This window comes from Cyprinodon variegatus, unplaced genomic scaffold (assembly GCF_000732505.1).
Source record: "Cyprinodon variegatus isolate N-32 unplaced genomic scaffold, C_variegatus-1.0 Scaffold93, whole genome shotgun sequence".
Lineage (NCBI taxonomy): Eukaryota > Metazoa > Chordata > Actinopteri > Cyprinodontiformes > Cyprinodontidae > Cyprinodon > Cyprinodon variegatus.
The window spans coordinates 1,550,944-1,565,410 of NW_015150546.1; the positions used below are offsets into that span (position 1 = coordinate 1,550,944).

At 37.7% G+C, this 14,467-nt stretch overlaps 1 protein-coding gene across 2 annotated transcripts in view; it reads left to right on the forward strand.

Annotated features, from left to right (window-relative positions):
* The window catches only part of dennd4c (DENN/MADD domain containing 4C), a 58,029-nt gene that overhangs the window by 17,808 nt on the left and 25,754 nt on the right, over positions 1 to 14,467 (forward strand). For both annotated transcript variants that reach the window (XM_015373847.1, XM_015373849.1), the window contains exons 2-4: positions 6,123 to 6,433; positions 12,878 to 13,130; positions 13,218 to 13,287. In XM_015373847.1, coding sequence (XP_015229333.1) covers positions 6,135 to 6,433; positions 12,878 to 13,130; positions 13,218 to 13,287 — 622 coding nt within the window. In that variant the 5' untranslated portion in view covers positions 6,123 to 6,134. The remainder of the gene's footprint in view (positions 1 to 6,122; positions 6,434 to 12,877; positions 13,131 to 13,217; positions 13,288 to 14,467) is intronic.

Below are 14,467 nucleotides of genomic sequence, written 5' to 3' on the forward strand. Positions count from 1 at the left end.
ATATCGGTATCGGATCGGAAGTTCAAAAACAATATCGGTATCGGATCGGAAGTGCAAAAACTTTAATTCAAAGAATCTCAGATTTTGTATAGAGAAATATGCCCTCAGCATCACACATATTCCACCGTACTTAGCGGTGGAGAATGAGGTGGTTAGGTGATTGCTTAAATGCTCAGTCTCTACTGGCTATTCATTCATCTTTGTCAGATATAAAAATAACCAGTTATTGTGAAGGAAGCTAAATATAAGCAAAACTAAGTTCTGTGTTTATAATGGCAAAACATTTTCATGCTGAAATCTCATTATTTACAAGTTTTTCATACATAAAAACGCAACAATACGAGCTAGATCTGCCTTGTATCTTAAATGCCATATAAGCCGTGTGTTTTTCTCATGGTTTCCAGTCTTCAAGACCAAACCCGAAATCTTTGCTGCAGAGCAAAGTGCTTTTTTTTCTCCTCCTGTTAGCTGTCCTTAGTTCCCCTGCTGTGAAGCTTTGTGGTCAGCCGTGCTCATGCTTTCAGAAAGCCTTATGACTCACACTCCTGATGTGTTTTATATTCCTTTGTTGCCATTCAAGGGGATGTGAAATGTTCTAATTAATATCGGTGCTCAAAATTAACAGATTTCCTATTTCCTAGGTTCCAGACTAAGAAAACCTCCTAATCGGACTTTGTAATCTTACAGTTTACTTTGTAAGATTTTTTTATAAATGAGCCTAGCCTGTCCTGCATTCATTTTTTAGCAGAGGAATATTGGAAAACTAATTGTCCCAGAAAGATGCAGTTTTCTGTAGGCGATGCCCTGTAACCCAGCAAGGATGACCAAGGGGCTGATCTCAAGTGAAACCATAAATGATTTCTACACAAGTGTTTCTACGTCACTTTCATTTCTACAATGGAACATCAGCCTTGATTGGCTTGTTTGGCGTTTTATTGCACCATCTCACTTTTCCCCATGCACGCTTGCATGGAAAGTATACTTTGAGAGTTAGCTATCTGTTTCTTTTTTACAGTCTAACATTAACACTTACAACAGAAGGCCAGACATTCATTGCTTAAATCATCAGAAGTGCATTTATTATGCAGCTGTGGATGAAGGACGTTCAGAAAGACTGAGAAAACATGATGTTACAAGCTGTTTGCCTTTGAATGGGGTTTGACTGAGGAGCCGTTACCATGGTTATAATACAGTACATCTCTTCAGAGTAACAAGCCTTTGCTCTAAAACTGCAGCTGGGCATTGTGATGAAAATAAAAGCTTGAGCCAGTCAGAACTAGGGTGAGGCATGTCGCTGAGAGGGTTCTTCATTGTGTCGTGAAGAAAAAAGCGAACATCTGGAGTCACTGAGAAGACAGTTTTTAGAACGGACACCACGCTGATGAGATGACAGTATCTCTAAAACTAGCGATTTTCATGCTAATTCATTTTAGAATTTTATTTTGGAGGGCCATCTTTCAACATTGTTCGCTCAGGATCTTGTTTACCTCTAAAGAGACCATTACCCATATATTTTACTCTTTTAATGGAAAGGGAAGGTTATTGCTGGACCGACAGTAAAGCCAACTTCATTTTAATGCATTAAGCTGGCCAAGTTTGAACCATAGGCTACTAACATAAATTTAGGTAATTTTACACAAGAAACACCAAGCACTGAAAGTCTAAAATGGAAAATAGGATTTTTTTTCTCGCTTTCAGCTTGGCCCTTTCTAAATGTCTTTTTTTTTTATTTGCACATCCAGCAACAGTGGTGTTTAGCTTGCTGTGTCCGTCCTCATGTCTTTCTATTTTTTCCGTCTCTCTGCCACCGCTGACTCACCGCTGGAAAGAATGAACTTCATGCTCTGGTTCTGAAAGCCCTTTCAAGATAAAGTGCCGGCTTGCTGTTACATTTACTTTTAACTGTTTGACTTTTCCTTTTTATTCGCCAATGGCTTTCACAGGTCGAACACTTGTATGCATGAATGCAGTGTTTGTTTTGTCTTGAAATATAATTGCATATTTGTTTTTACAAAAGAAGAAAAACTACCGTTCAGTTATGAAATTGGCACTCTCACATCAAATGAAATGTGCAGGTGAGGATTATGAATTGAATAATGTTGATAATACACATGTTATAAGACGGCATTGAACTTTTAACGGAAAAAAAGTAAAAAAAAATGTGCAGTTAATACCAGATATGTTAAAAGCTAATACAGCCTTTCAGTTATTAGGAGGAAAGATCTGCACCTAGAGTGCTACTCCAGCTTCACACATGGGGTGGGAGACATTGTCCAACAGTGATGTTGATCTTTTTTAAGAGGCCTTATGTCTTTCTCCCCCTATGGTGGATTAGGGTGCCTCCTAGAACAGAGCCGACCTCCTTCATGAGCGTTTTTAACCTCTTTGTTCCAGTTATTAACAAGTGGCGCTCCAATAAACTACACCATAGAACAGAGGTGACCAATTAAAAATGAGCGGAGTCCGAATAAAGAAAATCAACTACCAGTAAAGGTCCGGAGACGTTTTTAATTATAACATGTTACTTTAAAAAGAATTAAACACTGAAATAAAATGAGGTGTTTATGCATCCATGTTATACATTGACTTTTTAAATTAAAAAAAGAAGGAAAAAAAAATCTGAAGTGTTTGTTGAAGTAGAGAATAACAATCATTCAATTTCCTAATTCAAATACTTTATAAATAACCTGAACTGACTTATTTTTTCCTTTTTTATGGCTTAATGAGAGAAGTGGGCTTTAGGCTTACCTGCAAGGCTTTGATTGATGCAAAGCCATTCTAAAGCACATATCAAGGTGCTCATTCGTGAGCCTGGATTGATATTATTTTTGATGATGTTCATGGTGGAGAATCCTGCTTCCTGGCAGCAGGTTGAGCCAAACATGCTCAAAATGTGCAGGGTCATCTTTGAGCAAACCATTTCTTTTCTTTCACCAGTTCACTATAGTTCTTCCAGCAGTCTACACTTTCTCTGCTTTCTTTTTCTCATCATCATCTTCCCCTTTCCCACCGCCCAGCCTGGCACTGGTTTGCCTGCTGTGTCTTAAAGTTGCTAGCAGCAGCAAGCAACCCAGACTGACACAGCTCACTGGCTAATTTGTATCACATGTAGCCTTGTCCGGGACGCTCAAGAGGGCTTTACCGTACAAGTACAAGTTAGACACTGAAATCGGACAACATGCGGTAATTTATAATCCGTGACCTCTGCTATAGAAGATTGCTGATGCTACCACATATCAAAAATAAAGAGTGCTAAAGATTTCAATTTGACAGGAAGTAGTCTAACTTTAAAAAATATTTTGAGAAAAAAAAATGTCCATTTAAGCATATTCATTCTTTATTTATGTCCAAAGGGCTCTCCTTGATGTGATGTGCAGCTCACATTATAATTAAATATATACAAGTTCAGGTAGTCTAGTCTCTGTAACAGAAACAGCTGATTTTAAGGCTTTTCAGCCACCATATTAGCAGGTGTTATCAGGTAATCAGTGCTTTTGATCAGCAGCACCTGGCTGCTTTATCACCTCCTCATTTCTGAGACGGTAAAAGGTCTGAACTTGTTTTTTCACTGCACTGCACTGCTTCTGCATTCTGGCTCAGGCTTTGCTAGATAAATGCAAGTGCCAATAATTCAATTACAGATGGTGGTAAATGACATTGCTCTACACCCATTACAGCTGGAGGAACCTCCACTGGCTGCAGTAATTTGTGTCATTAAAGGATTTTAAACGGTAGGAAGTGGCAAATAAAAAGACTGATCACAGTTCAATGTTCTTAATGCCAGAAACAGTTCTGTGACTTTTTATTAAAATCTTTTTTTTAGGGAGGGGTTAGTTGCTGTTTTATTTAGTTTAACATGTTCACCTGCTGAACTGAATCTTGATTAGATTTTATATTATTTCAGTAGGATTGATTTCAAAGAAGTTTAGCTTAATTTAGCTCTTCCTTAAACACTACATTGCATTGATGCTTGTCTGTTTCATCTAGTAATTCAGTTACACAATGTAAAGAAGTGTTTTTGATGACATTTTGCTTCAAAAACATCCAAATCTGTATTTTTTCTCATGTGCAAAAAACAATGAATAAATAAAATTGCAGATTTATGGTTTAAACCTGTAAAGTGCTAATTACTATCCTTCAGACTTGGTATAAACTGTGGATGTATACACATCATATTTCTCAGTGGGCTGGATATAACCAAACAGAAATTTGAGTAAGGCCTTTAAATACACTGCTTTTGTGGCTCAAAGGGTAGAAGTGATCACTGAGTCATGACTTCTGGGGGAAGCTTTGTCTCATTTCTCATGAGTTTTACCTAAGAACAAGTAACCTCTTATAGATCAAATAAAAACAATTCTGCATTAAAACTATAGGCATGTTGTAGCTAGAAACGCAAGTAATGATTATTTTGTAAATCGATTAATCTTAATTAATGATCAGATTTAAAATGTTCCTTAAAGATGTTTTACAGAATTAAACCAGGTTAAACAAAAAGTTTTCCATTTGTGGAATTCTGGATAGAGCATACTGACAGATGAAAACGTTTTTTTTTTCTATCGAAGCAAAATATTAATATATATTTTTACAGTTTTCTTATAATAGCTAATCTAAGTCAGTCACTCTGTCAGCTAAAGGCACGTCTTAGAGTATATAATCCATTTAATGATTAACTGATTACTAAATCAGTTGACAATTATTTCAATAATCGATTAATCACGATCAACGTTGTGCGAGTTCATAATTAGAAGAAGCTCAAACTTGAGTTCACTCAGATGAAAATGAGCTTGCTCACGTTCATAGTTCACTTTTTCAAAAATGAACTAAGTTCTTAAACCTATAAATTAACTAGTTCAGCTTCATTTGGTAAATCAACATAACCTCGTATTTCACAATCTAAATGCGTTAACATGATATAGAAAGAAATGGTCAAAATGCTCAATGCAGTCAGGGTGCACTGTATGTACTGTGAAGCCTTTATTTAGCCAAATTACACAGAACTTCAGAAACATACAGGTACATTCAGGTTCTGCTGAAAAGATCTGTATCCAAAATGATTTCTTACCTTCCACACTCAGTGGTAGATATTTCCCTAGATAGCCCCGATGCTTTAACTCAGTGTGTCGCATTAAATTTGAAGTGGACTTGGCTGATATACAAACTTGGGGGGCATAGTTTGCGCAAATAGGTGAGTTTTTTTTCCTGACTGAGTCTTCCTTTGTTAGTTAATAAAATTCTGCTAAAGTCCTTTTCAATCTGGTATCAGAAATACTAGTGGATGAGTCTGAATCGCGCAGACTAATATTAGCAGTAAACATGCTGGTCCGTCATGCCTAACATTATCCAATTAAAAGTGTCGTTATCAATTAAATGCGAACCTGATCTGTGTTTCGCTAATTATTCTCAAAATGAACATCGCACTTGTTCACGTTCATTACTTTAAAACTGATCCGTTCAGTTCACAGTTCACTAAAAAATATGAACAGATTTAGAGAACGTTCATTCAATGCATCCAAGTACAACACTGATCATGATTAATGTGATTGTTTCAGCTCTAGTTGTAGCTACTCTGGAGCCCCAGTTAGAAGTAAATTTTAGCTGCTTTACAGTCTTTAGTGTGTCTGATTTAAAGTCTTGGTAAAGTTTCTCTGCATTCCTCCTGATTCGACGACTCTTCCTTGACTCTGCTGCCACCAGAGCTTTAACTCTAGTTGTTTTGCTGCAGTCCTGTGATATACAATGAATAGAGTTTGTAGACATCCTTCCCTTCTTTGCTGATTTGTTGACGCAGTTTGTTTAGTTCATTTGTGACTAAGAGTTTTAAAGGATCCGTCCATTTGCCTAGCTACAGGATTTATCATTCCGTTTGTGTCCATGTGAAATCTGAGCACCATATTGTGTAATGTGTGTGCTTGATTATACATATAATGGCATTTTAGATCAGTATATAGGCATAACTGCTTTGTAGATGGATATGCAGCGGTGGGTTTAGCAAGCAGCTTTAGTAGCATAGATTTTTTCTGAGGTGGTTTCAGATGAGGTTTTATCTCATTAAAAAGACAAAGCATTGCTTGTCTAGATGTCCCTCCATGTTCATTTCCTATTTTCTCATTCTCCGATCTCAGGTACACCCAGCCATGATTGAGGACAAGGGTCATCGTGTGACCGACTACTTTGTGGTTGCGGGCCTGACCGACAAGTCCACCCCCCTGGAGCAGGACCTGTCAGAAACCAAATCCAGCGGGCCCAAAGCGCCTATCACAGACCTGGCTGTTATTAACAGGTCAGCGGGTGAAACGGTCCCTGAGGGCTTTACCTGTATTGAGACCACCTACAGCGGCCAGCCGGCCAACCTCAACCATGGCAGCCTTAAGAGTCCAGAGCTCTTTCTGTGCTACAAAAGAGGTCGGGGGAAACCTCCGCTCATTGACATTGGGTGAGTCGGAAATTTGTTCTAGAAAGTTCTACTTTCTATCTATTCCACACTCTCAGATTATAAACCACACATTTCCATTAAATATATAAGGATTATAAAGAAGAAATATGAATGGTCTAGTCTATTTTTAAATTAAGAATCACATTACCAGGATTGCCCCGAAGCAACTGTTTGATTTCTAAATGTCCTACTCAAAGTTCAAGCCTCAGTCCAACTGATAATTTGCTGGGTGACATAAAAGTTGACCCGCACAGATTCTTTTGATTCACCCGACTGAGCCTAAGCTAAACCCCAAAGAATAAGAGGGATGGGGGGAGCAGTGGATATGTTGATGTGTGAAACTCCTAGAGACACAACAACAACAAAAAACTGATATTTTACATCTGTTTTGTGAGGCTATCCCCTCCAATCCACCCAAAATAGAGGTTCCCGGTTCTTAAACGACTTGTTACGAATCAGATGTGAATACTTCTTTGGAATAATTGCATTTAAGGAATGGAGGATTTGTAAATTATCTGCCAATAAACACTCAGTGTGAGGTTTTTGTCTTGAAAAGATGATCCAAGTTATAGTCTGTGCTTCATGCAATGGAAATAGATTTTAGAACTTAGTTTTAATCAGAATCAAATGGTGAATCAAATGGTGTTTTGAATGAATGTCAGATGCCATTGGGCTTCACTTAGAAATATAAAACCACTTGAGGCATTCTAGGTCTCCATACTCAAGTTATACTAAAGTCTGCTTGTTTGTCCCACCAACAAAAACTGGGATTTCCAGTTAAGCGAAGTCTGAAATGGCATAACGGCTGAGAACCTAGGCACTTCTTATCAACATCTAAGGTTAAAAAGTATAGTCAGTTAAACTCAAACATGTATTCTACTTTAGATCCCCCCTAACTGCGAGCCAATTGTTTAATGCATTGTTTCCTTTCATTAATTGTGCAGCAATAGTCACCTTGTAAGGTTGCACAGAACGTAGAGATTAGAAGCACTGTATTATATTTCCTTTTGTAGAGAGGATTCATCTGTACCTTTTTACAGCAGGAACCTTTTCTCTGAGGTCGACTAGCCTTCTAGGGCTTATTCAGCATCCATTGCTTTTCCTACTTTCTACCTGGATAAAATGCGCTTCCTTCACATAACACTTTAAAGGTATAGTGGAGGATTTCCCCAAATTTCTGAAAGGAACCTTCCTCTCTACTTTAAAAAAAAAAAAAAATGCACATGCACACCCTATACTTGCTCCCGAGAGGGAACGCCAATTAAATGTATGCGAGAGCATGCACAAGCCCATTTCTCAATGTTTAACTAGCAGTGATGTAAATGGGATTCCTCCAAATAGCATGGCAAACTTTACCTGCCGAGTAAACACTTTGCAACCGAGGCATCAGTGGGAAGCCCCACCAAAATCTCCCAAAAAGCACTCTGGTCTTGTTTCTCTCTTTTGAGGCCTTTCTCTTCTTCTCATACACTTCATAGACACTTTTTCTATTTCCAATGAAACACGGTAAGAAAGGCGAGCTTCAATGACTGGCTAAAACCATAGCTCACCATACATACACCTGAAAGTATCAACAGAATGGTTGACAATTAGGAGAACCACTTATTTTGATGGTCCTTCCGGAAGAAGGACATCCTCCCCTATAACTTTTAAGATTAAGGCGATTTTACCTGTCCCCTTGAAAATGTGATGGGACGGGACAGAAAGGCCTCTGTCTGTTACTCCTCTGCCTTAATAAAAGTCGAAATCAGCTGAAGAACAAAAATGTGTTTTCTTTCTCAGAGCTTCAAGATAAGATAGCATTTTTGTGTTTGCAGCTCTGTTTTGGAAGTTCTTGTAGATTGTTTTTGACAAATCATCCCGGTAGAAGCTTTATTGTTGTCTGGTGTCCAACAAAGGCTGCTGTAGGAGAGATTGATCATATACAGAGACACCTTCTATTAGGCTCTTATGATAAATACATGCCCTGGTCGAAGAAGTATGTTCTTGAACCTTAAAGGCTGAGTTACTGTTGCGCTTTGGAGTATTGTGCCGGTGTCTTTGAACAGAACAGGAGCCTGATCAAGTGCTGCTGGCGTTTATACTTAATGTGGACGCTGCTACGGTATTCCTCAAAAATATAGAGGACAGTAGAGGACAGTGGAAAGGTAGTGAGAGAGAGAGGGGAAGTGCTTCACAAACACCAAATTGACTGCATTCCCTACCCAAAACATTGTTTCTTATAAAATTTTTCTGTTTCTTGCAAAGCAGAGTAAAGCCATGAGTATGAAAGCACCTTTTGACCTCTTTGTAACAGACATACAACCATAATTTTTGTTTTGTATACACTCTGTGTATAAAAAAAATGACAATAAAATTTGTCTAAAACTAATACGTTCTGTTTTGTAATTTTCCGTCTGTTCTTAAAGTATTTTATGTGCATGTTCAAAGCTCATCTCATTCATCTTGAACGAAGCGGTGCATATGCAGTTTGCACAAAGTCAGAAAAATACTGAGGTATGTGAAAACGTGCATACTCATCCCATGGAAATGGGACCACAGTCACCCAGTGGCTTTTGTTGAAAGCAGTCTTCAGAGCATCCATTATTCAAACTGAAATCAATTGGATTTTTTTTTATTTATTTTTTTTACCAACAACGTTGACACTAGCCACTTAGAATCTATGACTATATAGGTAAGACGAACGTTAGAGACTCCTTTTCTATTTTGGATCTTTAATTATCTCCAGTAGAATAGAATAGAATTCAACTTTATTGTTGTTGCAGTGTCACGAGTACAAAGCAACGAAATGTGGTTTGCATCTATCCAGAAGTGCTATACAGGATATAGATATTATTACAGGTGTATGCACAAGCAAAAAGTAATAGTTAGGGACTGTAAAAAGTTGTATATAAATATGAATATGGGAGCTACATGCATAGCTTATACACTAACCGGACAAATTAGTTTCATTAGAATACCAACGGTTTATTAGTAAGTATATTGAAATAAAACATGTCATTGTACAATTATTATTATTTCTTTTTTTGTGTTGCATTTTTGTGAATAAACAAGTGGGGAAGAATATTGACCCTTTTATGATTCATTATCTTAAATGAGCAATTTCTTGTTAGACAAAGTTGGGTACGGTAAGACTTCTTATTACCATGGTGGAAATTAACCTCTGAAAAATGCCTCGGTAAAGGACAGATGAAAATGTCGTTTTATTTATTCCTTTGTGAAAAAACGATGCTTACAACTTCCTTTATCTGGCGTCAGTAGATCAGACCCTACATGGGTTAGATGCCTTCAAAGTATGTGACAGCTGCGCCTTTATTTTGGATTGAGCAAAATGAGGATGTATCATGATATAAGTTTTGGCCACATCATCCAACCCTACTCTGCATAGGTAACTATTCAGTTTGCATAGCTGGATTTAAATACTATGGTGGTTCAATAAAGGGGATCCATTTTGGCTATTTTTATTGTTTTTGCTGTAATAGGAGTGACCCTCTAGGAGTCACATTATTTACTGAAACTGTACAGTTGTCTAAACCAAAGGAGGAAATGCACACAACTGCAGCTTTCTAATTCTTTTTTTATCTCTGCAAACAACAGTTTCATTAATAACCTTTTATTTGCTATCAAGCAGATTTGCCTTATCTCAACTTAGATTTATCAGTAGTGTTTTAGATTCCATTTGTTCAGCATTTTTTAGTTTTAAGTCCTATCCCCCCTTGCTGACAATTGTTAAACCTTATACCAGTTCTTTTGTAAAAGAATAAATTTAAAGTTTTTTAGACTGTGAATCATTTATTCCTCCTTCTGTTGCCTCTTCTTTCAGGCAAGCATTCCCAACCCCAGGGCTCTGGAGCATCTTGTTCTGCCTTGCCTATTAGTAGGACATTTTTGTTGCCTAAATGAGAATTTGTTGGCAACTGTTCCTTCCTGGCCTCTCTAGGTTTGTCCTCCAGTCTTTTCAGAATGAATGCAGTGTTTCAGTACTTTTATATCAGCCGAGGCTGGCTTTCATGCCGGCTTACGAGTACAAAAGGAAGTGTGTTTAAGCCTTAGTGTAGAAGGCTGCTGTAAGATCTGTTGGCCTCCCTCATGGTGTTGTCCAGACGGAAGAAGAGGACAAGAAGCATGCAGCTATATAGATGCCCTTGAGTCATGAAAAAATCTAACACATGGTTTGCTTTCATGGCTCCATGCAAGAAGGATTAAAGCAAGGAGACACAGTATTTACAAAGGTTTTACATTTTTTCATCCTGTTGTGAGTTGGATGTGAGGATCTCTTGTCTTGCTTGAATGAGTCAGTGGAAATTTGCTTGAGTCGCTGAGCAAGGAGAAGGAAATTTACTGCAATACAGAAAAGGAAACGAGCTTGAAAATTTAAGTCAGTGCTGTTGACCAGAAGAAAATGGAAAACTCCTCGCCGTTTAAGTTGTTGCTGATTCAAGAACAGTTTGTTTTCATAACCAGGGTAGTTTTGTGGAGGGAAAGGCTTTGGAAAAACAAGGGCCATTTAAAAGAGCGATCGGGTAGAAATCTCTCCCAAAAAAACAAAAAACAAAAAAAAAAACTGGAATGGGAGTTTATATCAGCCATCTTTTGACTCCTTAGAGCCTGAGCTTTAACAGAAGTTCAGTATTTTCCATGGAAATGTTAGGATCTCTGAGCTTTTGCTGTTTTTCTGGTGTGAGTGAGCTTCCTGTCACAGAGAGGATCTTTGCTGGTAGCTGTGCCGACCAGTGTTGCTGCACACCTGAAAACATTTCTCATTCAAGATGACTAGCACATATATATATATATATATATACCGTATATAAGAAGGTGAAGGATTGTCTCTCTTCGCCGTTTGATTACCCCTGATGACAATCCGTGAACCTCAGTCTGTCTCCAATCTTCATGAAAAAGGTCTAACCTGTGTGCAGCATTGCTCGGTTTTCATCACCTGCCTGCCCACATGTCTCTTGCAAAGACCAACAATCTCAGATCTTACTCACATTCTCCTGGACCCCTGGGGTTCTGTCTGCAAAGCCTGCTGAATCAAACCCCAACAGATTCTTGCTACCTCCCCTTCATCCCTGAAGTAAGCAAATCAATCAGTCATCAGTTGTCATCAACCAACTCCTTCCTGATCAGCCTGTTTTCTCCCCTCAGACCAACCAAAAAGTTAAACTGACTTCCTGCAGTTCTCCGCTTCCAGATTCTTGTCGCTTTTTGTAATTAAAAAATACCAAACCTCTCTGGTTCTCTGTGATTCTGCATGCTGGTTCAAAAACTACCAGCCAATATTTTAGGGGAAAACATTTAAACCTAGCCACATATGCTGAATGTTGAAGTGTTGTATTTACTTTAGATTAAAATGTAAAGCTGCTGCTCCTAAATGACACATCTCATACATTTTAAAATTGAGCTTCAACTTTTTTTAATGGCTTCCAGAACATTCACAGTCTTTTGGAAGTAGTAAAGTTGATGTAAGGATCTGCATTTTCCAGTAAACTAAGCACTGATGGTGCTGTGTTCATAATGCAAAATCCAAAGTAATAACATTGATTGTTATTCGAAGAGCATCAACTCTGCAATCAAGGGTCTTTCTAATATACATATAAAGATTTCTGCATATCCTCACAGGATGCAGGTCACTGGCTTTAACCTGAGCTGTGCAGACCTGTCTGTTTGAAGATATACCATCCATACATCCATCCATTATCTGACACGCTTGTCCCAATTGGGGTTGTGTGGGATGCTGGTGCCTATCTCCAGCAGTCAATGGGCAAGAGGCGGGGTACACCCTGGACAGGTCGCCAGTTCATCGCAGTTGAAGATATACTTTTTCAAAATTTTTCAAAAAATTGGCTTTTTTTCCATCATGTTCTGTTTTATTTAGGGTATTTAATTCATGATTAATCTCAAATAGTAATGCACCACAAATCTGTTCACTCTCTGCCCTGGAACTGTTGGTATTTCCTCGAATACACCCTAAAGATTCAGAATAGTTCAAAGGAGGTTCTTAATCTCTCTAGCTCAGGCTGTGAAGCTGAATGTGAAGGATTGACCATTGTGAAAAGAATGGCCAGCCGTGGAGGCCCATAGATGGTAATAAAGGTGTTAGTGTGTGTGTTTGCACCAAAAGGAAGTTTCTGAGCCTTTTTTGAAGCTTCTTTTAGAAGCTAGCTGGTGCATGACTGGCACCTGTCCTGCTGTTCTGCAAACATTTTAGTCACCACATACAATCCAAATTTCAGCTTTGAAGCTTTTCCAATGTGAAACAGTAAGACATCTGACTAGATATGCTGCATTCTGAAATCCTCTTGTCTTAATGATTTATCTCAAAATTCTTAAATCTAAGGGTTTTTTTCAGCTTTCTTCTGTTGTGTATCTTATTTTGTCAAATGTAAAATGAAAATGTAATTCCCAGCATTATTCAGATTTTTTTTACATTTTTTGTTTTTTCAGAGTTCTCTATGAGGGTAAGGACCGTCTGATCCAGGGCTGCGAGGTTATTCAGGCCACACCTTATGGCCGCTGTGCTAACGTCAACAACAGCTACGCCAACTCACAGCGTATCTTCATCACCTTCCGCCGAGCCCCTCCGGTACAGCCTCAGAATTCCCTGGCAGTGACGGACATCTGCGTGATTATCTCCAGTAAGGGGGAAACGCCACCGCATACCTTCTGCAAAGTGGACAGGAACCTTAACGGTGGCATGGTAGGTCACAAATGTTGACCTCAGCTGACCTTTTCTGATTGACTCAGAGAGGAATCTGTGGTTAATTTGTATTTGAAAATCTTTCAGTGGGGCTCCAGCGTGTTCCTGTGCTACAAGAAATCAGTATCTGCGTCCAATTCGATAAGCTACAAAGCGGGTAAGAACCTCTTTAGGTTTTATGTTGTATGTCAGCAGTAGTTAATAGCCTACCTTATTTCTATCAGTTGTTTCTATTATTATAGATTATCATACCTTTCAAGAACTATCAATCTAATCTATAGGATTGTATCATCAAACTAGAGTAGTTTACTTATAGGCTTTAAATGCAACAATAAACCAGTAAAGTGATGATTTAGCCAGCACTACTAGAATGTGTGGTGTGCCTGCTCTTTATCTAATTACATAACTTAATTTTTTACACTTTTTTGTCTTTTTTTTAAGTCATCAGTAATTGATGAGTCAAATATTTAGTTTTACAGTTACTTCTTTAATGCAATTAACAATTCTGACTTTACACGTTTAGAGGTACATTTAGATGTACAACCAATTCCTATTTGATTTGTAATGCATTGGACACCAAATAAATGAATCAAAGACCAAAAACTTGGTTTTTAGAAATCTGTGTTAGAAAATGTATTGATTTTAATTGTTTTACATTAACTAATAGAGCTAATCAGAATCAGAAATACTTTAATAATCCCAGAGGGAAATTACTTTTGTTACACACTCCAGTTACAGTTTTACATGATATATACACACATCCAACTATACAATATAATAAAGATAAAAAAATAAGGATAAAAAGAGATAAAATATATACACATATAGCTCTTCTGTATATATATCTGTACGTATATCTATGCACGTAATCTATGTTAACTGGGATACAAAGAACACAGCAAGCCAATAGCTTTTTCGATGAATTGTAAAAAAAAAAAAAAAAACAAACAATGGATTTGCCTTGTGCTTAAATGTACAATTTCTAATAAAATATCTTAAATTATCACTCATTAAAATCTTGAAAATTAGGTAATTTAAAAATGGATAAACAGTGGGAACCCTGGCTTAGGTTATTCTTTGGTAAACTCCGTATTTCTTAAATATCAATTTTCATTTGAAAATATATTATATCTTTAAAAAGCTATATATATATATATATACACTATATTGCAAAAAGTATTTGCTCACCCATCCAAATTATTGGAATCAGGTGTTCCAATCACTTCCATGGCCACAGGTGTATAAATTCAAGCACCTAGGCATGCAGACTGTTTTTACAAACATTTGTGAAAGAATGGGTCGCTCTCAGGAGCTCAGTGAATTCCAGCGTGGAACTG